Raw genomic sequence first — 27,894 nt, 5'->3', positions numbered from 1 at the left:
TAAATCAGAGAACAAAAATGAGTATAAAACTTATTTTTTTATGTTCAGGCAAAATTAAGGGAAGATAAATATTTTAAATGTTTAAAAAACCTAGTACTGTACCTTAAACAGGGAACTGCTATTTTAGTCTAGTTGATAACTCTGAGATTGTTTAATTTTTAAGTGAACAGTGCACTTTTAAATCACTTTACTATTCAATATAAGCAAATGAACAAGAGAACATAATTCCTGATAAAATATTCACAATCAGACTATGTATGCACAAAAACCCCATTTCAAACTGTCAAGAAAAATGAGTAATATTGACATATTTGGACATTAGTTCAGCTATATGCTAACAAAGTAGGAAAGGGGGTAATTTGATAGTTTCAAGAAAAAGTTGTCTGCTTTGCCTGATATTTTAGCAAAACACCGAGTCTTGTAGTGTTCTGGGTCAAACACCTTACAAAACAGTGCTGATGGTGGTATCTATCCTGGAATGACGTCCACCTGTTCTTGACGGTTCTTTGGCATGTTTGAAGTCAGCAGAAGCATTCTTTCCTGGGCTTCACTGCTTCCTCAGAAGAATGCACAGTATTTGGAACAAAACCACTTTTCACCCCTTCCCAGCCATCCTGAATACAAATCTCTCCCCTTTTGATAAGGTCATATATGTCTCTTGTCAAGATAGTGAAGGATTCCTCAACATTTGTAGCATCTTTTGCTGAGGTTTCTATATACTTCATACCACAGTCCGCTGACAGCTTTTCAGCTTCTTCCCTTGTAACTTGACGTATTGAAGCTAAGTCGCATTTGTGTCCCACTAGCAAAAATACAATCCGAAATGGCTGTACATACATTTTTGCTTCTTCCAGCCAATCTTTCACATGTTCAAAAGATCGTCGGTTAGTAATGTCAAATACTAAAAATCCACCAACTGAGTTGCGGTAATAAGATCGAGTTATTGATCTGAAAAATAAATAGAAAAAAACGTTGTAAAAGGACAAGTTGCACCATAATAAAATTTGAAGATACCTTACTGTGATTTAACTAGAATTTATAAATCAAGTATATAGTGTCTTAAGTGAACAACCACTGACAAACGTTATTTTTAGATAGACAAATAAGCATCTCACACTGTCTTAGGATTATTATTTTTAAATATATGAAAGAATAACTATTACATCATTGTAGTTAAAAATAGGCACACAGAAAGATTTGGTGAAGGGCAGAGGTTGCTAGCAAACCAGATCTTAAGCGTATCTCCCAGTCATTAAATTAAACAAGCTCCTTTCTATTAGAGAAGAAAAAAGGGCAAACTTGCTATATATATAGTCCTATGCTATCCCTATTAAAGAAACAGAACATTGTTTGGAGGTGAGATGAGGTACGCTAATGATTTTTCAAAAGAAATGTTTTTATTGATTTTAGGGAGAGAGGAAGGGAGAGGGAAAGAGAGAAACATCGGCTGCCTCCCACACTGGAACCTGCAACCTGGGTATGTGCCCTGAATGGCAACCTTCTGGTGCACGGGACTACACTCATCCAACTGAACCACACTGGCCAAGGTTATGCAAGTGATTTTTTGCTTCTCCAGATTTAGTCTCCCCTCTTTGGGCTTCGGGAAGCTGACCCTTTACAGAAAGCTTTCCCAGACTCCCTTGCCGTCTTGCTTGCAGTGGGGTTCAGCCAGTGGGAGGTGCCTGCTGGAGACTGGAAGGGAGAACAGGTATTGACATCCCCTAACCCCAACCCAGGCTGTGACTTGACAATGATAACGTTGTGTTCCTTTGCTTCTGATCAAGGCCCCTGTTGGGTAGCTTCACCCCCATGGCTATGGCTTTCACCAGGTTCTGGAGATTTCATCACCTCAGTTGCCCCTTGTGGACAGGTGGTCAGTGGCTTCCCACTGTTACTATTCCTGAATAGCTTCACCATCCTTTGTTGGTGCCCTTGACCTCTCCCACATTTCTGTAAATAGTTACTTCGTTAAACTCTTTTCAGATAATCTTTCAAGTGTCCCATTTGTTTCTGACTGAACATGAGGCAAGGTAGCAAGGCCTATACTGTTTTATATTTCTTACCTTTTGATATGTTTTCTCTTCTTGCCTTTACTAGTACATATGTTGTTTTCTCTACCTAGAACATCTTCTATCCTTTTTTGCCTAGCAAACTTCTATGTCTCCTTCAAGACTCAGATCTAAAACCATATATATGAGAAGCCTTTTCTGCCATTGACCTCTCCCTCTCCACCTCTCTTAGGTACTCCTCTTATATTCCATTAGACCTTTGGCATACTGCCAGGATATCAATTTTCAAAAGTTTTGATTGGAATTGCTGGTATGTCTCCACTAAATTCAAGACTCCTTGAGGGTCAAATATTTTTAATTTATGTACGTAATAATCATATTACCTAGCAAATGATAGATATCACTTAATATTTGTTATACTGATTAATTTTATTGGAGGGAAAGCACTAAGTGTTATATGAGCCAGAGATTGCATGTGTCTCAGTTTCCAAGTTGTCAATGACTTTTCGAATTGAGATCATCCTTAACTTGTTAAGCGCCCAGCCTGTTTTGTCTTCCGGATGGAAAGTATAGTGTCAGTCACCGGTGATTGATATGGTGCTTAACGTGTTAAGCAAACTCATCTGTTACTTGATGATGCATCAAAGATCTTTGCAGAGGATCAGTGGATTATCTAGTATTCTCAAATTTTGCAAACCTTCATTATCCCTATTGCTGAAATTACAGCTCAGTTCTGTGACCCAATACCACAAGTACCATTTGCTTGGAGTGTGAAGAAAGTTATTTTACACCCCTTTCTTGCCATTTCTTCTGCTTTCCTGTTTCTCCTCAGAATTCCCACCAGAGAGATTCTCAAGTGATTATATTTTAAAAATATCTTCTCAAGGACTACTATATTATACAGCCATTGACAATAAAAAAAAAATCTCCCACTCTCTTTAGCAGGCTACAAATAATGCAGTTCAGTTCAGTTGTTGCTTTTTTTAAAAAAAAATGAGGGGTAACTGATTTGTTATTGTTTTGCTACTCATTTTTATATGTGTGAATTTATGCTGATGTGTCGTGTCTTAGGAGAAACCTAACTAAGGTTATATTATAAGATTGAAAGCTTTAATTTATTCAGCACTAAGTCTGCATTACTTTTATTCTCTGTCCTATTTAATTTACCATTTGTATAATTTTTAAAAACATGTATTTGCCCTGGCTGGGTGTATCAGTTGTTTGGAGCATCGTCCTGTCCACCAAAAGGTGGTGGGTTTAATTCCCAGTCAGGGCACATACCTAAGTTGCGGGTTTGATCCCCATTGGGGCGAACAGGAGGCAAACAACTGATGTTTCACTCTCACATTGATGTTTCTCTCTCTCTCTCCCTTCCTCTCTCTAAATCAATAAAATAAAATAAAAATCCTCAGGTGAGGATGAAAAACAACAACAAGCAAACATGCTTTTGTGGTTGAAAACTCAATGTTGAAATAAATGCTTGTATATTAGGCAGGGGCATGTCTTACACTGTAGGAAATGCCATGTGTTCTAGTACCTTGTATTTAATTTTGAAAACATTTGGAATACAGCTGGCAAATAATTCTGTAAAATAAAATTACAGCAAAGTATATGCAATTATGCTATAAAACAGCCCTTATGATTAGTTAGAATAAAGGGTCTTAATATGACACCTACCATTTCCTATATAATAATAATATAATTGAACAATAAGAGTGATTTTCAACCTTTTTCATCTCATGGCACACATAAACTAATTACTCAAATTCTGTGCCACACTAATATATATATATATTAGTATTTTGCTGATCTGACACAAAAGAGGTATAATTTTCATACATTCACACTGGATTATTATTGTGTTGGCTGTTGTCATTTTTTAATTTGACAATCTAAGGGAAAAGCATTCGGTGCCCCTGACTAAACAGTCAGGTATTGCATGTTGTCAAAATTCTTGCAGCACACTGGTTGAAGATCGCTGATTTAGGGGAAGAGACAGGCCTTCAGGCTGAAAACTGAAACTTGAAAGGCAGGTCTTAACAGCGAGGGCAAGGAAGCATCTATCTTTCTTTGGATCTCCTCTCTTGAGTCAGGACATCTAGATCTCTAGAAGTTCTTGAAGGTATAAAGAGGTAGGGAATAGATACTAAACGAACTAGGTAGGTAGGGCTCCCTGTAAAGAATTCAAGAGTTGATGATGAGTAGCAATTCTTTATAAGCAATGACATCTTGTTGCATGTTACTTTATGTCTATTTCTTGTGGGCTTTGAAAGTCTCACAGAATGAATGGATGATTTAAAGAAAGGAAAAATAGGGAAAAAGAGAAGGGAGAAATATATGAATGGATTACAATTTGGTCTCAGGTGCATTATGGGAGAATTAAGAGTTATGAGACTATACTCTGGCAATACTGATAAAAGGGATACAGCATACCCTAAACCAGGGGTGGGCAAACTTTTTGACTCGAGGGCCACAATGGGTTCTTATACTGGACCGGAGGGCCGGAACAAAAGCATGGATGGAGTGTTTGTGTGAACTAATATAAATTCAAAGTAAAGGAGCGGAGGGGAGAGCAAGAGAACCGGATAGAACTGCCGGATCCGGCCCGCGGGCCGTAGTTTGCCCAAGGCTGCCCTAAACCCAGTGTGATGGTGGTATGATGGGTTAGGTGAATTATGAAGGACATGGATCAGGGTTATAAGCTCTTAGCCACATCTTGTTCCTCCCAAGTGGAAGACCTGGTATCCTAATACATAAAGAGCCAGGTGCTATCACAACCGAACGGATGACTGGCCACCATGAAGTGCATGGAGCACCTCTCAGTCACAGGGTGGCAGAGGCCAGCGACAGAGGCCAGGGTAGGCCTAGGGACCCTAACCGCGCACGATTTTGTGCATGCTGGGCCTCTAGTATGTATGTATGTGTGTGTGTGTGTGTGTGTGTGTGTGTGTGTATATATATATATATATATATATATATATATTTTAAACCTACCTAGAAAGCTACACTATTAGCAACTCCTATCCCACTTTCAGAGAACAATCTTCTCTCAGAATGTTTTCTCCTCCTCCTTGCCTTAACCGAAACCGGCCTGTCCCTGAGAACAGTTTTTCCTGCAGCGTGCTCATGTTGCTCATTTCATATGATCAGGAGGTGCCTTCTGCCTCCCCAGTGCCACTTCCAGATAATGATTCTCTCCCAACCCTGTTGTGAAAAAATTCCCTGCTCCTTGGAGGCTTATGCCATCAGAATCATCTGTTGTCATCTGCCAACTGCTTGGTCATTCTCCATGTACTGAAGACTAGCACTCTGTTTTGTTTTTCTTTCTATCTCAATTCCTGACCTTCTGATCACTGTTTTCAGCATCCATTGAACTATCTGATGTCATCTCTAAGTTTCTTGATTTTCTTGTCTCTAATGGACTTTCCCCTTCATTCTGCCTTTCTTATCCACTTCCTTTTCATCATCAGAATTGCTCACTACCTCAAAAACTGCAAAATTTAATCTACTCTTTGATCAATATCTCACAGCCCACAAACATGTTTTTACTATAATTCTTTAATTTATTTAAAAAATATTTTCATTGATTTTGAGAGAGAGAGAGAGAGAGAGAGAGAGAGAGAGAGAGAGAGAGAGAGAAATATTAATGTGAGAGCCGACCCGAAGTGCCTATAGCAGACTGGAATGCTCTATCAAGCCTGGGAAAGTTCCACTAGACAATTACAGGAGTGGCATTTTGGAATAAAGGCATGCTCTCACTGTCGAGAGCTATTTCGTTTTTGAGAAACCATTTGTGGCTTACAAACTTTCTTTGATGAGAGACCAAATAAATGCCTGGCTGTGGAACACCAAGTGACTGCAGCCTAAGTGCTCATTAAGAGCTATGTGTTCTCTGACTCACCAGGCTGGAACTTTGTCACCAAGCAGAAGTCATATATATAGGCAGGAACAGGGTTGGAACCTGAGGGGACCCAGAGTAACAAGGCTCAAACACCAAGCACATCTACACCCGCAGCACCCTCTCAGTGTATGGTCTTATCTGGATTTCCCTATAATAAAAGAGGAAAAAAATTCGAGTCTGCCTTATAGATGGCTGGAAACAATATGGTGGCATTGGTCAGCCCCATTCACCTTGAAGGTCAGTGGAAAAGATAAACCCTCCCACGAGTGGAACTTCTCCCAGAGGAAGAGATGGAGAGATGTAGGTAAGAATCTACACCAATTCATGAGCAGAGAATAAGGGTTTGACATATTGGAAAAAAAACAAAAACACAAGATTGGAGGGCTAAAATAGGAGGTATTGGGGAAGAGGTATGTAGATGGATGTGAATACTTGTATCCTATGTAAATAGTCACCATAAACCTCTCTATGGAAGAGTTTCTAATAATCAGCGAAACAAAACATTCTGTCCTACAGTTAATTCAGTAAACTTTCATCCCAGTTTGGACTCAAAGAGGTCTTGGTGGAGAGATGGAGGCTATGACTGGGCTCAACAGAGACTTTCTCTTACCTGGATTGTCACTGCTTAACACCCATTTTCCCAGCAGCTACTGACACCTTGGATATGATACTTTACTCTGGGAGGGCCATCATGAAGGGGACACTGATATGTCCTCACTGTAACAGACATTTAATCTGGATTCAAATGATACTTGCACCACCATCCATGAATTTATGGAATGCCTTATACAGCCATGGTATCTCATACTTTGATACAGACCAAAGACTTCACTTAACAGAGGAAGAGATAGGGAAATAGCCTGGTGCCATGGAATTCAGTGTTCTTGTCATTGTCACATCTTGTCCTATAAAACTGTGGAATGGGTATTAACACATTGAGGACCAGTAGTTTTATTGCTAGCTTTACCCAGTGGCCAGGTAAGTTTCTATTGAGCGAGGCAAAAAACATTTTACATAAATGTTAAAGGCACGCTTTAAAATGAAATACCCATTGTATTTTGAAATTATTTATTACATGTTCTTTCAAGCTAATGTCTTTTTAAAGTAGTGGTTCTCAACCTTTCTAGTGCCGCGACCCTTTAATACAGTTCCTCATGTTGTGGTGACCCCCAACCATAAAATTATTTTCGTTGCTACTTCATAACTGTAACTGTAATTTTGCTACTGTTATGAATCGTAATATAAATATCTGTGTTTTCCGATGGTCTTAGGCTCTACAGCAGTGGTTCTCAACCTGTGGGTCGCGACAGATTGAGAACCGCTGCTGTTGAGACCCACAGGTTGAGAACCGCTGCTGTAGAGCCTAAGACCATTGGAAAACACAGATATTTACATTACGATTCATTAACAGTAGAAAATTACAGTTATGAAGTAGCAACGAAAATAATTTTATGATTGGGGGTCACCACAACATGAGGAACTGTATTAAAGGCTCGCGGCATTAGAAAGGTTGAGAACCACTGTTTTAAAGTATGATACTTTGTAAAACATTGTGTAATACGAAGCGAGAATTCTCGTGATCCGTCGATTTAGTTATGCTCATGTCCAGATTTGTAAAATTTTAGCATGATCCTTCAAGATGTGTATGTTCTGAACCAGTGAGGAATGGAGTAGATGGTATTCTCCCCAAACTCCTCCCCCGCCATAAATAGATGCAGTGGTTTGCAAAACAAGGGGTGAAAATGGGGTGATGGTGCCTCTCACAATTACACTTAACGAGTTACTAAACGTTTTTGTTGCTCCTAATCCTTGTAACTCTAAACTATAATAAAGATGTAATATGCAAATTGACCATTATACCTTCACAAGATGGCTGCTTATGGCAACTAGGCCGACAGGGGGTTAGTGAGAGATGACCAAACAACTGAATAGCAGGCTGCATGGGGCAACCAGGCCAGCAGGGGGGTTAGTGAGGGACGACCAAACAACTGCACAGCAGGCTGCGTGGGGCGACCAGGCCAGTGGGGAGGCCATGAGGGGTGACCAAACTGGCGGGGTGGGGGGCAGTTAGGAGCAACCAGGCCGGCAGGGGGGTGCAGTTAGGGGCAAACAGGACGGCAGGGGGGTGCAGTTGGGGGCGACCAGGCCGGAGGGAGGGGGCAGTTGGGGGTGACCTGGCTGGCAGTGTGGGGGCAGTTAGGGGTGACCAGGCCGGCAGGCAGGTGAGCGATTAGGAGCCAGTGATCCAGGATTATGAGAGGGATCGGACCTAAACTGGCAGTCGGACATCTCCTGAGGGGTCCCGGATTGGAGCGGGTGCAGGCTGGGCTGAGGGGACCCCCCATGCACGAATTTCGTGCACTGGGCCTCTAGTGCTAATATCAAGGTTTAGTATCCAAGGGAGAAATGCTTTCACTAGAGAACCACATGATGCTTCTGGATTAGCTGAGGCTGCCAACTGGCCATTTGGGGATTCTTTTTTCCCCCTTTTTTGTTAATCCTCCCCTAAGGATATTTTCCAATGATTTTTAGAGAGTGGAAGCAAGGGGGAGAGACAGAGAGTTTCTTATAATCAATGAAACAAAACATTCTGTCCTACAGTTAAGAACTTTCACCCCAGTTTGGACTCAAAGAGGTCTTAGTGGAGAGATGGAGGCTATGACTGGGCTCAACAGGGACTTTCTCTTACCTGGATTGTCACTGCTTAACATCCATTTTCCCAGCAGTTACTGACACATGGATTGGTTGCCTCCCACACATACCCCGACGAGGGCCAGGGATCTAGCCTGCAACTGAGGTACATGTCTTTAACTGGAATGGAATCCGGGACCCTTCAGTCTGCGGGCTGATGCTCTATCCATTGAGCCAAATGAGCTATGGTCATTTGGGGATTCTTATGGAAGTGGGTAAACAGGCAAAAAAAAAAAAGGTGGGGGGGACAACAATATTGTGGAGATCACCTGGCCTTCTGTGGTTCTTGCTGCCCAGAACTCCTGGGATCTTTTGGTCTCTCTAGTTTCCCACCAAGTCTCTGTGCCTCAGATATGCTTCCAGTTACTTTCATTTTTGATTAAGGACTTCAAGTTGGTTTTGTTGCTGGCAACCAAATACCTGATTGATACAGTCTGCATATATTTTATAAGAAAAGAATAATACAAATCAAAGTCACAGATATTTTTAAATTTTCAAGTTTCATGAGGCCAAAGTTCATTATTTTAAAAAATTATTGTGCTGAAAAACACATGAGATCTACCCTTAACAATTTTAAGTGCATAGTAGAGTATTATTAACTATAGCACAATGTTGTATAGTAGATCTCTAGACCTTTTTCATCTTGCATGACTGAAACCCCATACACCACTGAACAGCAGCTCATCTCCTTCTCCTCCCACCCCATGGCAACCACTCTTTTACTTCCTGCTTCCATGAGCTTGACTACTTTAGGTCCCTCAGATAAGAGGAATCGTGCAGTATTGTCCTTCCTTCTGTGACTGGCTTGTTTTACTTAGCATAAAGTCCTCAAGATTCATCTATGTTGTAGCATATTGTAGGATTTCCTTTTTTTTATGGCCGAATAACATTCAATTATATGTATACATCACATTTTCTTTACTTATCCACAAAATTTATTCTTATATGTATGTTTGCTTTAGAATAGAAAAGTGTGGTTACCTTGTTTATATAAACATTTTTGACTGTTTAATTTTCCTCTTTAATTTTATTCCTGAATTACATCAATAAATGATATTGCGAGCACTGAAGTTTGCTTACATTTACAATGAGTTACTTAATGTAAGAGCAGTGCAATTAAGGGTGAATGGTATCCTTTGGTGAATTTGTATAATTTTTTGACACAAATGACATGATTACTGACATTCTAAAAAATGTCAATGATATCTCAAATTAAACAGTTATTTAGTTTCCTGGAATGTGCTTAAAGCAGGATGGTGTTGTCATATGAAGGACAAAAGTTCATAGGCCCTAGAATGCTCAAGATTATTTATACTAGTTACTTATATATAAAATTTTATCTGAAAGTGGCAAGATTATATGCAGTTATTATGAACTTGGTTGGCTATGCATAAGCCTCTTAAAAAGCAACAAAATTTAGAGCACTTGCTGACTTCGGTAAAGTGAACCAGATGTTCCATCCTGAAAATGCCCATCTTGTGGCTTTGCCAATTGTAAAATAGGCATTTAGAGGCCAGAAGTACTTTTGATGCCAAAGGCTGTGGGCAGCAAGCAGCCTATGAAAGCATTAGCCTCAGGAGAGCCTCTGTTCACTATGATATTACACTCCTCCTCCTCCTTCTGGGAACATTCATTGTGTTGATGCTTTATTTACTGCGACCTCTGCCTTGTAATCTGGGCCTTTCCCACTGTTTTCAGGAGATGAAACAAGTCTCCCATTCCTTTTATTATTTCTGATGCTAACAGTCCCTGCCCTTGCCTATGATTCTGAAATTTGAAGCTTTTAACATTTTTTTCTTTATACATACAAATATTAAAATTGTTTTCTTTTATAATCCCAGGGTCTTTCATCAAAAATCTAGTTTGTGGTTGTGGAGGTTATATATAATACTGATAAGAAAAATGAGCATATTATCTCTTTGAATATGAGGATTTATTCCCTTACCATCTTGTATTTTCCTTCTATGAAAGATCATCACTTTATGATATGAGGCCTTCTTATCACCCCTACCATGCTCTATTCACCATTTATCCTCTATTTCTCTCTGTAGCAGGTAAGACATTCTGATATCCTATATAGTTTTTCCAGCTTATCTGGTTATAGCCTTTCTCTGTGAAAGCAAGGATTCCTGTCAGTTCTGTTTTTTGTTTTTTTGTTTTTTTTTTTTAATATATTTTACATAGAGGAAGGGAGAGGGATAGAGAGCTAGAAACATCAATGAGAGAGAAACATCGATCAGTTGCCTCCTGCACACCTCCCACTGGGGATGTGCCCGCAACCAAGGTACGTGCCCTTGACCGGAATTGAACCCGGGACCCTTCAGTCCGCAGGCTGACGCTCTATCCACTGAGCCAAACCGGCTTCGGCCTATCAGTTCTTTTGGAATGCCATATCCCTAAGTGTCTAAAACAGACTGGGCACACATGAGTCCTATCAATATTTGTAAATGAATAAAGAGCCAGGTTAATTAATTCAGATTTTGTCAGACTGTGTCCAGCCAGCATGTGAATGCTGAGCAAATGGGAGAATACAGAGAGAAAAACAAAAAAAGCTTATCTCCTTTTGATTTATAGTAGGAATCTGTGAAGTCAAAAGGAGAAAAGTAGGCTGAATAATTACATATACTTTAAGCATTTAGGTGAAATAATCTACATTTTCTTAAAAAAAAAAAGTACTGTATTTAAATAGAAAGTAATTCAAATTGTATTTTGCCATGGATTCTGGAAGGCAAACAAGTTATGTGTGAAAATCAAAATAATTTATTTGGAAATTAATGAAAATTGTTTCTAGCTTCATTAATTGCCTATAAGGTGATGATGCTTATTTTCTATTTGGTATTTTACCAGAAAGTGTACATAACAGATTTCACTTATTTCAATGCTTTCTGGCATGCTTTTGCAGAACAAAGATGATGATGACCAGCTTTTCATGATTATTTTATTTTCCATCTAACACAGTGCACTATGTGATATAACATAATAAAAAATTTTTTTTCTGCCCTGGACAGTGTTGCTCAGTGGTTATAATGTTGGCCCACTGGTTTGTACCGGTTGGGGCATGTTGGGAAGGCAACCAATTGGTGGCTCTCTCACATCAATGTTTCTCTCTCTCTGTCCTCTTTCCCCTTCCCTCTCCCCCTCCCTTCCACTCTCTCTAAAATCAATGGAAAAAATATCTGCCAGAGACAATTAAAAAAAAAAAAAAGAATATTTTTTCTTGGGTTAATTCTCTGACCATTTTTGTGATTTCTGTCTGTTCCCATTTGGCTTCTTCTATACTGTTCTGTCTCATGTGCTTTGGTATATCTCTGCACATAGTGGAATTCATAACTTGTTTATCCTCTCTTCATTTTGCTCTGTCTCTGAGATTATGTCATTTTTATTGTCAAGTCCTTTGCATAGATCATGTTCTTTTCCTTTTTTTCTTTCTGTTTTTATCAAAGTTATACATGCACACTTACTTTTTCCATTCCCCAACCTGCCAATGATGGTATCATACTTTTAGAAAGATCATGTCTTAGCACTTATGTTATTCTGACCATGGAGATTCTTTTCATTATTGAGCTCTGGAGTAATCTATGACTAATTTTCCTTAGAGTTAATCATTATCTTCCGTATTAGTCAAGATAGACTAGGTTATGGGCAGTAACAAACAACCTACATCTAGATAGGAAGAATGTTAAAGAATCTGGGCTGTATTTTAAACCATCTCATGAAACTTCTGCTCAAATCCACTGGCCACAATTAGTCACATGATTCTGCAAAATGCAGGAGGATAAATTTATTCCTCACATGTGTCCAGAAGAGGCATCAAATATGAATGAGCACTAAGTCTCTACCACATCTTCTTCTTCTTCCCCTCCTCCTCCTCCTCCTCCTCCTCCTCCTCCTCCTCCTCCTCCTCCTCCTCCTCCTCCTCCTCCTTCTTCTTTTCTCTAAATTTCATGTGGTTTTCAATAATCCAACCCCAAACTCTCTACCACTTGCCTTCAAGAAGGTAATTTGCATTAGTTTTTTCTGTCAATTTCCCCTTCCTGAAGCGATCTCTCCTACAATCTTTTTCCCTGCTCCAATCTGGCCTGGTTGTCCTTGGTATCTGCAGCAGAGAGATTATCCTAAGATCTCCCTTCACCATCTCCCTGGGAATTTGCTTTACCCTTATCCACAGGTAGTTCCTCTTCATTCCTGGTTTACTTCTCTCTCTCTCTCTCTCTCTCTCTCTCTCTCTCTCTCTCTCTCTCTCTCTCTCTCTCTCTCTGTGTGTGTGTGTGTGTGTGTGTAGTGCATCCTCAAGTAACTTCCTAAAAAGATGCATGAGGTAATATTTTGAAATCTTTCAACTTTGATTTCTGCTCTCACAGCTGAATGATAACTTGGTCAGATACAAAATTTCTTCAGAATTTTAAAGTAATTTCTCCATTGTCTTCTAGCTTCAACTGTTATTTTAAGGAAATTTAAGGTTAATCTGATTCCTGATCTTTTTTTAAAAATTTAAATCATTTTTATTTTTTAATTACAGTTGACATACAATATCATATTAGTTTCAGGTGTACACCCCAGTGACTAGACATTATATAACTTACCAAGTGATCATCCCGATAAAACTTATACCCATTTGACATAATCCATAGTTATTAGAATGTTATTGACTATATCTCCTATGCTGTACTTTATATCCCCATAACTGTTCTATGACAACATATTTGTACTTAATCCCTTCACCTTTTTATCCATCCCCCCAATTCCTTTCCCATCTGTCAACATCAAAATGTTATCTGTATCTACGAGATTATTTCTGTTCTGCTTGTTCACGTATTTTGTTTTTTAGATTCAATTGTTGATAGATATGTATTAATAGCCATTTTATTGTTCATGTTTTTTATCTCTCCTCCCCCTTATTCTTAAAGAAAAACCATTAATATTTCATGTAATTCTGGTTTGGTGGTGATGAACTCCTTTAGCTTTTTCTTATCCAGGAGACTCTTTATATATCCTTTGATTCTAAATGATAGATTTGCTGGGTAGAATAATCTTGGTCCTTGCTTTTTGTCACTTTCATTATTTCTTGCAAATCCCTTCGGGCTTGAAAAGTTTCTGTTGAGAAATCAGCTGAGAATCTTAGGGGAGCTCCCTTAAAGGTAATTAAATGCTTTTTCCTTGTGGTTTAAAGATTCTCTTTGTCTTTAACCTTTGACATTTTAATTATGATATATCTTGGTGTGGGCCTGTTTGGGTTCATCTTGTTTGGGACTGTGCTTTCTGGCCTTGAATGCTTATTTCCTTCACCAAGTTAGGTAACTTTTCTGTCATTATTTTTACAAATAGATTTTCAATTTCTTGCTCTCTCTCTTTTCTTCTGGCACCCCCATAATGTGAATGTTGATATGCTTGAAGTTGTTCCAGAGGCTCCTTATACTATCCTCATTTTTTTAAAATTCTTTTTTCTTTATGCTGTTCTGATGTGTGTTTTTTGCCTCATTATATTCCAAATCATTGATTTGATGCTTGGCTTCATCTACTCTACTATTAATTCCATGTAAATGATTCTTTATTAAAGTTAGTATATCCTTCATTTCTGACTGGTTCCTTTTTATGGTTTCCATGGCCTTTTTTATGCTGTTGAAGTTCTCTCTAAATTCATCTACTCTTCTCCTAAGTTCATTGAGCATTCTTATAATCAACATTTTGAACTCTGCATCTAGTAGATTGCTTATCTCCTTTTTCTTTTGTTCTCTTTCTGGAGTTTTGTTCTGTTCTTTTACTTGAGACCTGTTTCCCCTATTTTAGCTGCCTCTCAGTGTTTGTTTCTATGTATTAGGTAGAGCTGCTACGTCTCCTTGGCTTGGTAGAGTGGCCTTATATATTAGGTATTCTATGGGATCCAGTGGCACAGCCTCCCTGATCACCTAAGCTGCCCAGGGGGTGCTATATCTGAGTCTTCCAAGTGTTTCCTGACCCCTACTGTATGAGCCATATACACCCTTCTGTTGTAGTTGAGCCTTAATTGCTATTGTTGGAACATCAGTAGGAGGGATTTAACCCCAGGCTGACTGGCTGCCATGAACATGCAGGATCAGCTGTGTAGGGATCCATCCCACAGATGCCAGCAGAGTCCACCCATTGAATGTGGACGTGGCTGGGTGGTGCTTTGACATGGTCTGAAGTTGTCTGTCAGGTGCACAGGCTCTGGTGCCTCCCGGGAGGTGCAGGCCAAGGTCAGCCTCCATCTGTGCTCTGCATGAGTTAGAAAGTGATCTACAGAAGGCTGCTACTTGTGCTGGGCTTGGAGGTGCCCAGGTGAAGCCAAGCTGTGAAATAAGGTTGGCTGCTATTAGTACTGGGCTTGGGGCCACTTAGCAAGAGCTATGGGGCATGCTGAAGCCAGGTGCTGCTGGTTTGAGAGGTTTTGGTAAAGTCTGAAACAGGAGCCAAAATAGGCGATTTGTATGGAAAAATCACTAGAAACAGCTTGGGTGGCTCACAGGTTGGGAGGTATGTGTCCACACTGTTCACCCCACCCTAAGGAATCACTAGGGTGGGGTGAACAGTGTGAGCCAGGTTCATGAAGACAGATATAGCACCCCCTGCCAGCTCTGTGTGAGGATGGCTCAGAAAAGGAACAATGGCCTCTGCCAGCACTTTTCTCTAGGAAAAAGCTGCTCATCTAGTGCTTGCCCTGACGCCAGGCAATCCAGTTCCTTCCAGTGCATCTCTGGTGTCTTTGGAGCTACTGTTCCGACATGGAGCTCAGAGAAAGTGAGTCTGAGTAAGCCCATGTGTGACCCCTTTAAGATGAACGCTGGTGACTCCAGCAACCCTCCATCTCATTCAGCCACAATCCCTACTGGTTTTCACAGCCAGAAGTTATGGGGACTTCTCTTCTTAGCACTGGAACCCTGGGATAAGGGACCTGGTGTGGGGCTGGGACCCCTCCAGGGACCTCTACAGTCGAGATATCCCTCCCAATTTTTATCCACCACATGTGGATGTGGGACCAGCCCCTTCAGTGTCTCAACAGCCCCTTCTTTAAATCTCTAGTTGTAGGAGTTCCATTTGGCTAGGTTTCAGGTGGTTCTGAATAATGATTGTTCTGTAGTTTAGTTGTAATTTAGATGTCCTTGATCTTTTTTATGTGATCTCCCCCTCCCCCCCGAAAGTTTGTAGGATCTTCTCTGTGGCTCCCGTGTTCTAGAATGTTATGACAATGTGTCTTTGATGTATTGTACTGAGCCTTTCCAATTGGAAAACTCAGTGCCTAAACCTTGGAAAAAATTTTTGAATTGCTTCACTGATGATATCTCCTCTCTCTCTCTCTCTCCATTTTTTTCTTTCTGACTTATCTTTTTGTTACTTGTGTATTGAACCTTTGGACTAATTCTCTACTTTTTAATAAAAATTTATTTTCCTATTTTCTAGGTGTTTGTCCTTCTGTCCTACTTTTTGAGAGATTTCGTCAACTTTATATTGAGTGTTTTATATTTTCTACTATGTTTCCAAAAAGTGTTTTGTTCTCAGAATATTCTTTTAAAAAAATAGTATCCCGTTCTTCTTTCATGATTACAATATTTTTCTATTATCTCTCTAAGGAAATTAAGAACAACTTTTCTTTGTCTGTTTTAACATTCCCTTTTCCCTTATTAAGTTTGTTTTCTCTGGTTGATTTTGATCTGTCTGTTTTGGTCCCTGATATAGCACTTAGTGCTTATAGCCCTTTTCTAAGTTAATTTGCTGGTTAACTATTGTCTGCAGGTCTTCCATTGCTCCAAATATCAAAAGTTGAGCAGTTCTGGTCAACGAATGTGACAAAAGCATCTCATTAAGGTAGTGTCTCTCAAAGTATACTCCTTAAGACACTAGTTATCATAGATTTTCACATTTTAAAAATAGTCCCTCAAATAAATTTTGGAAATGCTAGTTTAATCAAAGTTAAACAGATTTATTTGCCACAATACTTCTTAGAGCCTTAATGATGTACATGTAAGAGAATGCTATATGGAATACAGGGATTTCCAAACTTATTTGATCACAGAACCCATCTTTTAAAATGAATCCTAAAGGATGAGTGTTCTGCAGAACACACTTTGAGAAGCACTGCATTAGGAAGACATTATTCTCTGAGCTTGATAACCAATGGCTGAAACTATAGCACCTCAAAAGTCAGATAATATGAAAGGAAAATAAACAAAAGGCCAAATCTGGTGTGAAGCCTCGAGGTTTCCTATTACTTACAGCTAACATTGCTATTTCTTCATCTCATAAAAGTGCTTTTTATGGGAAAAGTTTGAATCATGCTACCTGATGTAAAATTATACTACAGGGCCATAGTAATCAAAACAGCAGGGTACCGACCTAGCCAGTTTTCTCAGTGGATAGAGTGTCGGCCTGCGGACTGAAGGGTCCCGGGTTTGATTCTGGTCAGGAGCACATGCCCAAGCTGTAAATTCAGTTCCTGTGGGGGGCGTGCAGGTGGCAGCAGATCAGTGATTCTCTCTCATCATTGATGTTTCTCTCTCTCTCTGCCTCTCCCTAACTCTCTGAAATCAATAAAAATATATTAAAAAAACAAACAGCATGGTACTGGCATAAAAACAGACATATATGTATCAATGAAACGGAATAGAGAACCCAGAAATAAACCCATGACTTTATGGTCAATTAATATTTGACCAAGGAGGCAAAAACATACAATGGGCTAAAGACAGTCTATTCAATAAATCATATTAGGAAAAAAGGACAGATACATACAACCCCCCCGCCCCCCCGCCAAAAAACAAAACAACACTAGACCACCTTCTTACAGCACACATAATTATAAACTCAAAATGGATTAAAGACTTAACTGTTAAATTAGAAACCATAAAAATCCTAGAAGAAAACATTGGCAAGAAAATCTTGGACATTTCTCGTAGAAAATTTTTCTGATATGTTGCCTTGGGCAAGGGAAACAAAAGAAGAAAAAAACAAGTTGGAATACATCAAACTAAAAAGTTTTTACACAAAGGAAATTATCACCCAGCTGATATGGTTCAGGGGTTAAGCATCGACCCATGAACCTGGAGGACCCATGAACCTGGAGGTCGTGGTTTGATTCCTGGTTAGGGCACATGCCTGGGTCAGGGCACATGCCTGGGTGATCCCCAGTAGGGGGCATGCATGAGGCTGCTGATCAATGATTCTCTCTCATCATTGATGCTTCTAGCTCTCTGTCCCTCTCTCTTCCTCTCTGAAATCAATAAAAACAATATTTAAAAAGGAAATTATCAACAAAATAAAAGATAACTCACTGAATTGGAGAAGGCAGACACCCCAAGTTTCCTGGGCTGAGTCATTCCCTCATGTGGCAGAGGACATCTTTCCCACATAAACATGTGGCAGGAAGACAGTTGAAACACCCTATTGGAACCACCTTGCCCTGAGGCCACTTAAGAGATTAAAAATAACAATTAGCCTCCTGGCAGGAGCAACTGTCCCACCCTGTTGAAAAAACTCACCCCACCTGAGGACAATTGTCTGGGGGGCAATTCAAGTTGGAATCCTATCAGTTTGTAGGCAGCGGCAGTCTCTGGAGGCTTTGAGTCTTTACCTGATCTAATTAGTCAGAAACAACCTTTAACACTGTCCTGCACTAGAGACTGAGAGATGTAGAGGATCTACTTAATACGAAGTCACAAACCCAAACAGAAAGCCAAAATGAGGAGACAAAGAAACAACCGCCAAATGAAAGAACTAGAGAATTCTCCAGAAGAAGAGATAAATGAAGTGGTGATAAGAAATTTATCTGAAACAGAGTTCAGAGAAATGATGGTAAAAATGCTCAACAGCATGAAAAAAGATAGAGCAACTATGAAAAAAGAACAGTCTGAGATAAAGAATGACATAACACAAATAAAGAACACACTGGAAGAAATACACAGCAGATTAGGGGAAGCTGAGGATCGAATCAGTGAATTGGAAGACAGAGTTGAAAACATCACTCAATAAGAAAACAAACAAAACAAAAACAAAAATTAAAAAACAGGAGTACAGCTTAAGGGAGCTGTGGGACAATGTGAAAAGTAACAATATTAGAATAGCATGTGTGCCAGAAGAGGCAGAAAGGGAAAAAGGAATAGAGAAGGTGTTTGAAGAAATAATGGCAGAAAACTTCCCTAACCTGGTAAAGGAAAAAGTCACACAAGTTCAGGAGGCACAGAGAACTCTAAGCAAGAAGAACCCAACAGGCCCACACCCAGACACATCATAATTAAAATGCCAAAATTAAAGACAAAGAGAGAATCTTAAAGGCAGCAAGAGAAAAGAAAACTGTTACCTACAAAGGAGTTCCCATAAGGCTGACACCTGATTTCTCATCAGAAACTCTATAGGCCAGAAGGGAATGGCATGAAGTACTCAAAATAATGGAAAGCAAGGATCTGAGATCAAGATTACTATAGCCAGCAAGGCTATCATTCATAATAGACGGTCAAATAAAGAGCTTCCCAGACAAAAAAAGACTAAAGGAGTACATCACCACCAAGCCAGCATTATATGAAATGCTAAAGGGACTGGTGTAATGAGAAGAAGAAACAGAGAGAAACCTAGCCAGATAGAATTAAAATGGCAATAAGTAACTACCTGTCAATAATAACCCTAAATGTAAATGGATTAAATGCTCCATTAAAAAGGCATAGCGTAGCTGAATGGATACAAAAACCTGACCCACTATGTGCTGTCTACAAGAGACCCACCTCAAAACAAAAGACATACACAGGATGAGAGTGAAGGGATGGGAGAAAAAAAAAATTCCCATGCAAATGGAAAAGGAAAAAAAGGTGGAGTAGCAATACTCATATCTGACAAAATAGACTTTAAAATAAAGGCCATCACAAGAGACAACAAAGGTCACTACATACTATTAAAGGGGTCAATCCAACAAGAGGATATAATCCTGGTAAACATATATGCACCCAATATAGGAGCACCTAAATATATCAAAAAAACTTCTAGAGGATTTTAACAAAGAGATCGACAACAATACAGTCATAGTAGGGGCTTTAACACCCCTCTGACTTCACTGGATAGATCTTCCTGACAAAAACTGAACAAGGAAACAAAGACTCTAAAGGATACACTGGATCAGATGGATTTAATTGACATTTTATAGAACATTTCACCCCAACACAACAGAATATTCATTCTTCTCAAGTGCACATGGATCATTCACAAAGATAGACTACATGATAGGACACAAAACAAGTCTCTAAAAGTTCAAGAAGATTGAAATCATATCACGCATCTTCTCAGATCACAGTGGAATGAAATTAGAAATCAACTACAGTAAAAACACCCCAAAACATTCAAACACATGGAGGCTAACTAGCATGTTATTAAACAATGAATGGGTTACCAACGAGATCAAGGAAAAAAATCGAAAAACTTCCTGGAAACAAATGAAAATGAACACAAACAGCCCCAAATCTCTGGGATACCCAGCAAAAGCAGTCCTAAGAGGGAAGTTCATAGCACTACAGCCGTACATCAAAAAACAAGAAAAATCAGCAGTAAACTATTTAACCCTACAACTTAAAGAACTAGAAAGAGAACAACAAGAAAAGCTCAGAGTAAGTAGAAGGAATGAAATAATAAAGATTAGAGCAGAAATAAATAACATAGAGACTAAAAAAAAAAAACTATACAAAAAAATCAATGAAACCAAGAGCTGGTTTATTGAAAGGATAAACAAAATTGATAAACCATTAGCTAGACTCATCAAGAAACAAAGAAAGAGGACCCAAATAAATAAAACCAGAAACAAAAGTGGGAAAGTAAACACTGACACCACAGAAATACAAAGGATTGTAAGAAAATACTATGAACAACTATATGCCAACAAGCTGGACAATGTGGTTGAAATAGATAAATTCCTAGAAAAATACAGCCTCCCAAAATTGAATCAGGAAGAATCAAAACCTGAATAGGCCCATAACAACTGATGAACTAGAAGCAGTAATAATAATAATAAAAAACTCCCAGCAAACAAAACCCAGGTCTAGACAGCTTCACAGGGGAGTTTAACCAAACATTCAAAGAAGCACTAACACCTATACTCCTCAAACTATTTCAGAAAATCCAGGAGGAAGGAACACTTCCAAACTCTTTTTATGAGGCCAGCATTATCCTAATTCCAAAACCAGATAAAGACAATACAAAGAAAGAGAATTGCAGGTGAATATCCCTGATGAACATAGATGCTAAAATCCTCAACAAAATACTAGCAAATCGCATCCAGCAATCTATTAAAAAGATCATACACCATGATCAAGTGGGATTTATTACAGGGATGCAAGGCTGGTACAATATTCACAAATCAATAAACGTGATACATCACATAAACAGATTGAAAGACAAAAATCACATGATCATATCAATAAATGAAAAAAAAAGCATTCAACAAAATCCAACACCCATTTTTGATAAAAACTCTCAGCAAAGTGGGAATAGAGGGAGCATATCTCAACATGATAAAGGCCATATATGACAAACCTACAGTCAACATCATAGTCAATGGGCAAAAACTAAAACCATTTCCCCTAAGAACAAGAACAAGACAGGGATGCCCACTTTCACCACTCCTGTTCAACATAGTATTGGAAGTGCTAGCCATAGCGATCAGACAAGAAGAAGAAATAAAAGGCATTCAAATTGGAAAAGAAGAAGTAAAACTGTCATTATTCCCAGATGACATGATATTGTACATAGAAAACCCTAAATACTCCATCAAAAAAACTACTAGACATAATAAATGAATTTGGCAATGTAGCAGGATACAAAATTAACACACAGAAATCTATGGCTTTTTTTTTTTTTTACACCAATAATGAACTCACAGCCGAAACCGGTTTGGCTCAGTGGATAGAGCGTCGGCCTGTGGACTGAAGGGTCCCGGGTTCGATTCCGGTCAAGGGCATGTACCTTGGTTGCAAGCACATCCCCAGTGGGAGGTGTGCAGGAGGCAGCTGATCAATGTTTCTCTCTCATCGATGTTTCTAGCTCTCTATCCCTCTCCCTTCCTCTCTGTAAAATATCAATAAAATATATTTAAAAAAATAATGAACTCACAGAAAGAGAAACTAAAAATAAATAAATCCCATTTACCATCACAACAAAAAAATTAAGATACCTAGGAATAAACTTACCTAAAGAGGTAAAAGACCTGTACTCGGAAAATTACAGGATGTTGAAAAAAGCGATAGAAGAAGACGTAAACAAATGGAAGAATATACCGTGTTCATGCATCGGTAGAATTGACATAATTAAAATGTCCATACTACCCAAAGCAATCTATAGATTCAATGCAATCCCCATGAAGATACCAATGGAATATTTCACAGACCTAGAACAAACTCTACAAAAATTCCTATGGAATAAAAAGACCCCCAAAATAGCCACAGCAATCCCGAGAAAGAAGAATAAAGTTGGAGGGATCACAATACCAGTTGTCAAGCTATATTTCAAAGCCACTGTTCTCAAAACTGCACAAGAACAGACATATAGACCAATGGAACCAGATTGACCGAAGCCATTATGCTCCATTAATATTTGACAAAGGAGGCAAGAGCATACAATGGAGTCAAGACAGTCCCTTAAATAAATGGTATTGGGAAAATTGGACCGATAGATGCAAAAAAATGAAACTAGACCACCAACTTACACCATACACAAAAATAAAACAAAAATGGATAAAGGACTTAAATATAAGACAGGAAACCATAAAAATATTTTAAGAATCCATAGACAGCAAAATATCAGACTATGTTGTAGCAATATCTTTACCAATGCAACTCTTAGGGCAATGGAAACTAAGGAGAAAATGAACAAATGGGACTACATCAAAATTAAAAGCTTCTGCACAGCAAAAGAAACCATCAACTAAACAACAAGAAAGTCCACTGCATGGGGAACATATTTGCCAATGTTATCCCCCATAAGGGTTTAATCTCCAAAATTTACAGAGAACGCATACAACTCAACAAAAGGAAGATAAACAATCCAATCAAAAAATGGGCTAAGGACCTAAATAGACACTTTTTGAAAGAGGACATACAGAAGGCCAAGAGACATATGAAAACATGCTCAAAGTCACTAAACAACTGAGAGATGCAAATCAAAACGACAATGAGGCACTATCTCACACCTGTTAGAATGGCTATCATCAACAAATCAACAAACGACAAGTGCTGGTGAGGATGTGGAGAAAAAGGAACCCTCTTGCATTGCTGGTGGGAATGAAGACTGGTGCAACCCCTATGGAAAGCAGTATGGAATTTCCTTAAAAAAATTAAAAATGGAACTCCCATTTGACACAGCAATCCCACTTCTAGGAATATATCCCAAGAAATCAGAAACACCAATCAGAAAGGATATATGCACCCCTATGTTAATAGCAGCATAATTTACAATAGCTAAAATTTGGAAACAGCCTAAATGCCCATCAGCAGATGAGTGGATTAAAAACCAGTGCTACATCTACACAATGGAATACTAAGCTGCTGTAAAAAAGAAGGAACTCTTACCATTTGCAACAACGTGAATGGATCTGGGGAGCATTACGCTAAGTGAAATAAGCCAGTTGGGGAAAGATAAATATCACATGATCTCACTCATTTGTGGAATATAATGAACAACATAAACTGATGAACAAAAATAGAGCCAGAGGGAAAAAATATAGTTTAGAAGTAATCCTGTTACTTGCAGATTTTTAATATTTCCTACATCTTTTGAGATATTATACTATGTTAGTATACTTTTGGTAATATTACTATATTTAAAATCATTTTTCTTGAAATATTAATATTTATTGCATGTAAATGGGGAATTATTTTGTATCTACAATCCGGTAATAGATTTATTTTGTATATTGTAAAAAATAAAAAAAAAAATTAAAAAAAAAGCAGGAAAGGCAAAGAGATGCCTTTCACCTAGGGGAGGGGAATTCCAAAATAAATAAATAAATAAATAAAATAATAAATTTATACATTTGGTTTTCTCCATACTTCTAGCCATTCCAATAGTTATCCTTATTAACACTGTGTTAAACAATATTCTTATTTCCTTTCTAATCCTTTTCCACTGTGATGATTAAAAATTAAAAGTGGTGATTGCGAGTTTCTCTGAAACCCCCAACAATGCCAAATCCATCTTTCCTTCTTCCTGGCCACATGGTAGCCTAGTCTAAGTGTAACTTTGCAATTAATTTCTTCTCAGTGAATTGAAAGCTGAAATGATTTGTACCATGTTAGTCTCAGTTGTTTAAAAGGAACATTGCTCGATTTAGATGTTTTCTTTTCCCTTCCCCTGATCTGGAATATGAGGCTATGAAGATGATTATGTCCTAAGAATAACAGAAAAATGAGAAGGACAGTACCTGAATGATGGCCTGGAGGAGAGGTGCTCCAACTTGGATCACTTACCTTAAGACTGCTTGTTACATAAGTGACATAAACTTCTATCTTTAATGACAGAGCTATAATTTTGACTCTCTTAATACAGCAATTTAACATTTATCCTCACTAAAACGTAGTGTTAATAATTTAACATATATGTGTTATGTTACAACTTACAATATGCTCACATATACATTATTTTTCTAAACGAGCGATTTTCAACTTTTTAATTTCATGGCACACATAAACTAATTACTAAAATTCTGCAACACATAGAAAAATATATTTTTTGCCAATTTGACAGAAAAAAAGTATAATTTTGATTCATTCACACCAGACAGCTATTGTTGTATTGGCTGTTGCCATTTTTTATTTGATGATCTAAGAGAAAAGAGGTCAGTGCCCTTGACTAAATAGTCAGGTATTGCATGTTTTAAAAATGCTTGCAGCATACTGGTTGAAAATCTCTGTTCTAAACCTTCTTCATTTTTATTTTGTTCCCTTTTAGTTTTTGCAAGTAGTTATTGTCTGCTAGCATGTTAATCTGAACATTGAAAACAAAGGCTTTATTTGTCTATCTTATATAATAAAAGGCTAATCTGCAAATCGACCGAACAGCAAAATGACCAGTCGCTATGATGCGCACTGACCACCAGGGGACAGACGCTCAATGCAGGAGCTGCCCCCTGGTGGTCAGTGCACTCCCACAGGGGGAGTGCCGCTCATCCAGAAGCGGGGGCTCACGGCTGGCGCCTCTCCTGCTTCCACAGCAGCGCTAAGGATGTCCGACTGATGGGGAGCGGGCCTAAGCCATCAGTCGGACATCCCCCAAGCACTCCTGGGCTGCAAGAGGGTGCAGGCCGGGCTGAGGGACCCCCCCACCCCACGAATGCATGCATTTCGTGCACCAAGCCTCTAGTTATATCATAATTAAGCTGGGAGGGGAAAAAGAAAACTAAGGCTAATCAGAGTTATAATTATTGGCTCACTGATATTTTGTCTATGTTTTCAAGCTACATGCCAAGCTGTCTAAAGGAGGTTCCTTTTTATTTTTTTATTTTATTGATTTTTTTACAGAGAGGAAGGAAGAGAAATAGATAGTCAGAAACATCGATGAGAGAGAAACATCGATCAGCTGCCTCTTGCACACCTCCTACTGGGGATGTGCCTGCAACCAAGTTACATGCCCTTGACCGGAATCGAACCTGGGACCTTTCAGTCCGCAGGCTGACGCTCTATCCACTGAGCCAAACCGGTTTTGGCAGGAGGTTCCTTTTTGTTAGTTTACATTTAAACTAAGAAAAACCTCCAAATATAAAATTCCCAAAGTCCTGATGGTATGATTACGACGGACAGAAATGTATCTTCATGAACTATAGTATCTTTCTATGAAATAAATGTTCAAGGATATCTATTATTCAAAATAAGTATCTGTATTTTCTTGAAGATACAGAGTGATTTAACAGTAATTGTTTGAAGTGCAATTATATGGTGAAACATCCTGATAAATGAGAGAAAATCAAATATTTGGAGGTAGCTACTGAAATATGTATATATTTGTAAATACATCTTATTAAAGAGCCAGACAAAATAAAGTACGACTCATTGTCAGTAAACATTTCCTAAATTTTCTTATATTATTATGAAAATTACCATCTGGCTTTAATAATGTATTTAAGATGAATCACTATTTACTTTCTTCTTAAAGAGAATGATCTATTTAACAGAAAGCTCTTTAAGATCTAACTAATTATCCTGTACTCTCTTGTCAGTAAGTTCAGGAACCACTGTTAAGGAAACAATTAGACACAATAAAATTTTACCACCCGTGTTTCTTGTAGTTGCAATTCATAGTAGATGGTAGAAGTTTAAAGCATTCAAAATATATTTTTATTATGTCCACTTTAGAGGGGTGAAGCAAGAGCTATTAGCAAATGCTAAAGGAATTTGTAATCTATCTTAGAATGGTAAAACTACAAGGAACCTTAGAGCGCCTTCATTTCAGATGAGGAATCAGAAGTTTGAAAATTATTTTAATTAATGGAAGCTTCCTGAAGAGGAAGAAAAGTTCTTCATGAAATTCTGGGTTTTGTATAATTCAAATAAAAAACCTTTCACATTGTTCTGAAGGGCTGCCCTTACCATCTTTCCACTTCGTACATAGGAAAACTAAGGTATAAGCAAGCTAAGCAGTTCACTTATTATCTCTATGAATCAGTGTCATAGCTGGGAATGGAAGCCAAAACTTTAAATGCTGGAACAATCTCACAAAAGTAGGATGATCTCATAGGGAATGGATGCTGGTTGCGGGTGAGGGGAAACTATGTTTGGGAAGTCCTCTCATGGAGTACTTTATTTCGCAAGCCCAGTACTTGCTGAAGACTGCAAAATGCTTATCGATTTGAAATTTTTAAAAATCTCCAAGGACTACAGCATATCAGATTCCCTACCTTCCTCTAAAAAAAGTGTCCTTGAATCCTAGAAACTTAAAATGTGCTTTGTATTTGATTCAGTCTTACATGTCCAGGAAGTGTATACAATTTACATTTAGTTTTTATCTACATAACGTAAGTCGCCTTTGTGAAATCCTTCTTTCAGAGTTTCAGTGAACATTTACAGTAAGAGTACTCATTTGAATCCCTCTTGTTTAGAAACGTATATTCACCTTGGAACTTTATAAATACAATAAAGTTCCCGACAAATCTCAGTATACCTTTTCCCCACCAAAGCACCAATGATGATAAACTTGTAAAGAGAATTCAACCCTTAAAAACAAACAAACAAACAAACAAACAAACAAACAAACAAAAAAGCAAAAAACCCTGAGCTGTGCCCGTGTCCCTTGATGTCACATCTAGTTGTCGTACAAGACACATTTCCACGAGTCATGCCAGTATTTCTGATGACCACATTCGGTGCTGCGAGGTGTTCAAACCATTACCGCATCCATCTCCCTCGGCGATGCTCGGTGAGCTCATGCAGGAGGAACCTGCGCTGGGGCACTGCTGCTGTGCAGCTAAAGGGACCAATCACGAACCTGGGAACCCTACTTGGCAGTTCTCCCGGGCCGCGCGGAGGGGAAGCAGCTAGGTTAGGGGAGGAGAAGGGGAGCTCGCGGAGGGTGGCGGGCAGGGTGTGTGCACCAAGGGACGCTGAGTTTGGGGAGAAGGCAGAAGGGGAACCGAAGAGTTGGGGATCAAAATACCAGCAGGAGCAGAGCGTGTTGGGGAAGAGCGGGTTCGGTGAGGGTGACCCCGGTTCAGGCGAGTAAAGGAATGAGTGAAAGGGGGCGCAGGAAATGGGTGCCAAAGAAAGAAGTGAGAAATTGCGGAGGAGGAAGTCGTCCCTGGAAGGGGTGGGGCAAAGGGGAAGCGAGAATGGAGGGTCTGCACTTTCGAGGGGGAAGGGCCAGAAAGCCTTCCCGGACCAGGGCTCCGGCGCCGACGCCGACGCTTGGGGAAGGGCGGCGGGTGCCGGAGGTCCCCGGTGTCCGGCGCCGACGGCCTACCTGAAGCGCTCCTGCCCCGCCGTGTCCCAGAGCTGCAGCTTGATCCTCTTGCCCGGCTCGATCTCCAGCAGGCGGGAGAAGAAGTCCACGCCGACGGTGGGGTCGCAGGCGGGGGAGCGCAGCCCCGGGAAGCGGCCCTGGGTGAAGCGGTGCAGGAGGCACGACTTGCCCACCGTGGAGTCCCCGATCACGATGAGGCGGAACTGGTAGATCCAAATGGTCTCCATCACTACGTGCCGGGCCGGCTCCGGGGCCGCCCCACCCTTCCCACTGCCGCCAGGCAAGTTCGGCGACGGGAACTGTCCCTTCAGCACCTCCGGGTGCCCGCCTGCCTGCTTCCAGCACATTCCTGCGGCTGCGGCC

General features: G+C 39.4%; 1 protein-coding gene across 1 annotated transcript; it reads right to left on the bottom strand.

The window, feature by feature from the left end:
• Nucleotides 1-398: 398 nt before the first annotated feature.
• On the bottom strand, nucleotides 399-27,894 carry RAB39A (RAB39A, member RAS oncogene family). The gene is made up of 2 exons (XM_080687030.1): nucleotides 27,532-27,894; nucleotides 399-948 (listed from the first exon to the last, which is right to left on the bottom strand). Exons 1-2 carry the CDS (start codon nucleotides 27,876-27,878, stop codon nucleotides 522-524), a joined length of 774 nt encoding a protein of 257 aa, XP_080543156.1. The 5' UTR covers nucleotides 27,879-27,894; the 3' UTR covers nucleotides 399-521.

The sequence above is a fragment of the Plecotus auritus genome (assembly GCF_963455305.1).
Source record: "Plecotus auritus genome assembly, chromosome: 9".
Classification (NCBI taxonomy): domain Eukaryota; kingdom Metazoa; phylum Chordata; class Mammalia; order Chiroptera; family Vespertilionidae; genus Plecotus; species Plecotus auritus.
This window is presented reverse-complemented; position numbering and strand designations above follow the sequence as displayed.

Bases quoted from the DNA above. Each gene is read 5' to 3' on its own strand.
- RAB39A (XM_080687030.1), bottom strand. From the start codon at position 27,878: ATGTGCTGGAAGCAGGCAGGCGGGCACCCGGAGGTGCTGAAGGGACAG. The intron at 949-27,531 runs GTAGGCCGTCGG...TTTATTTTTCAG, and splicing joins GCGGGGCAGGAGCGCTTCAG to ATCAATAACTCGATCTTATT.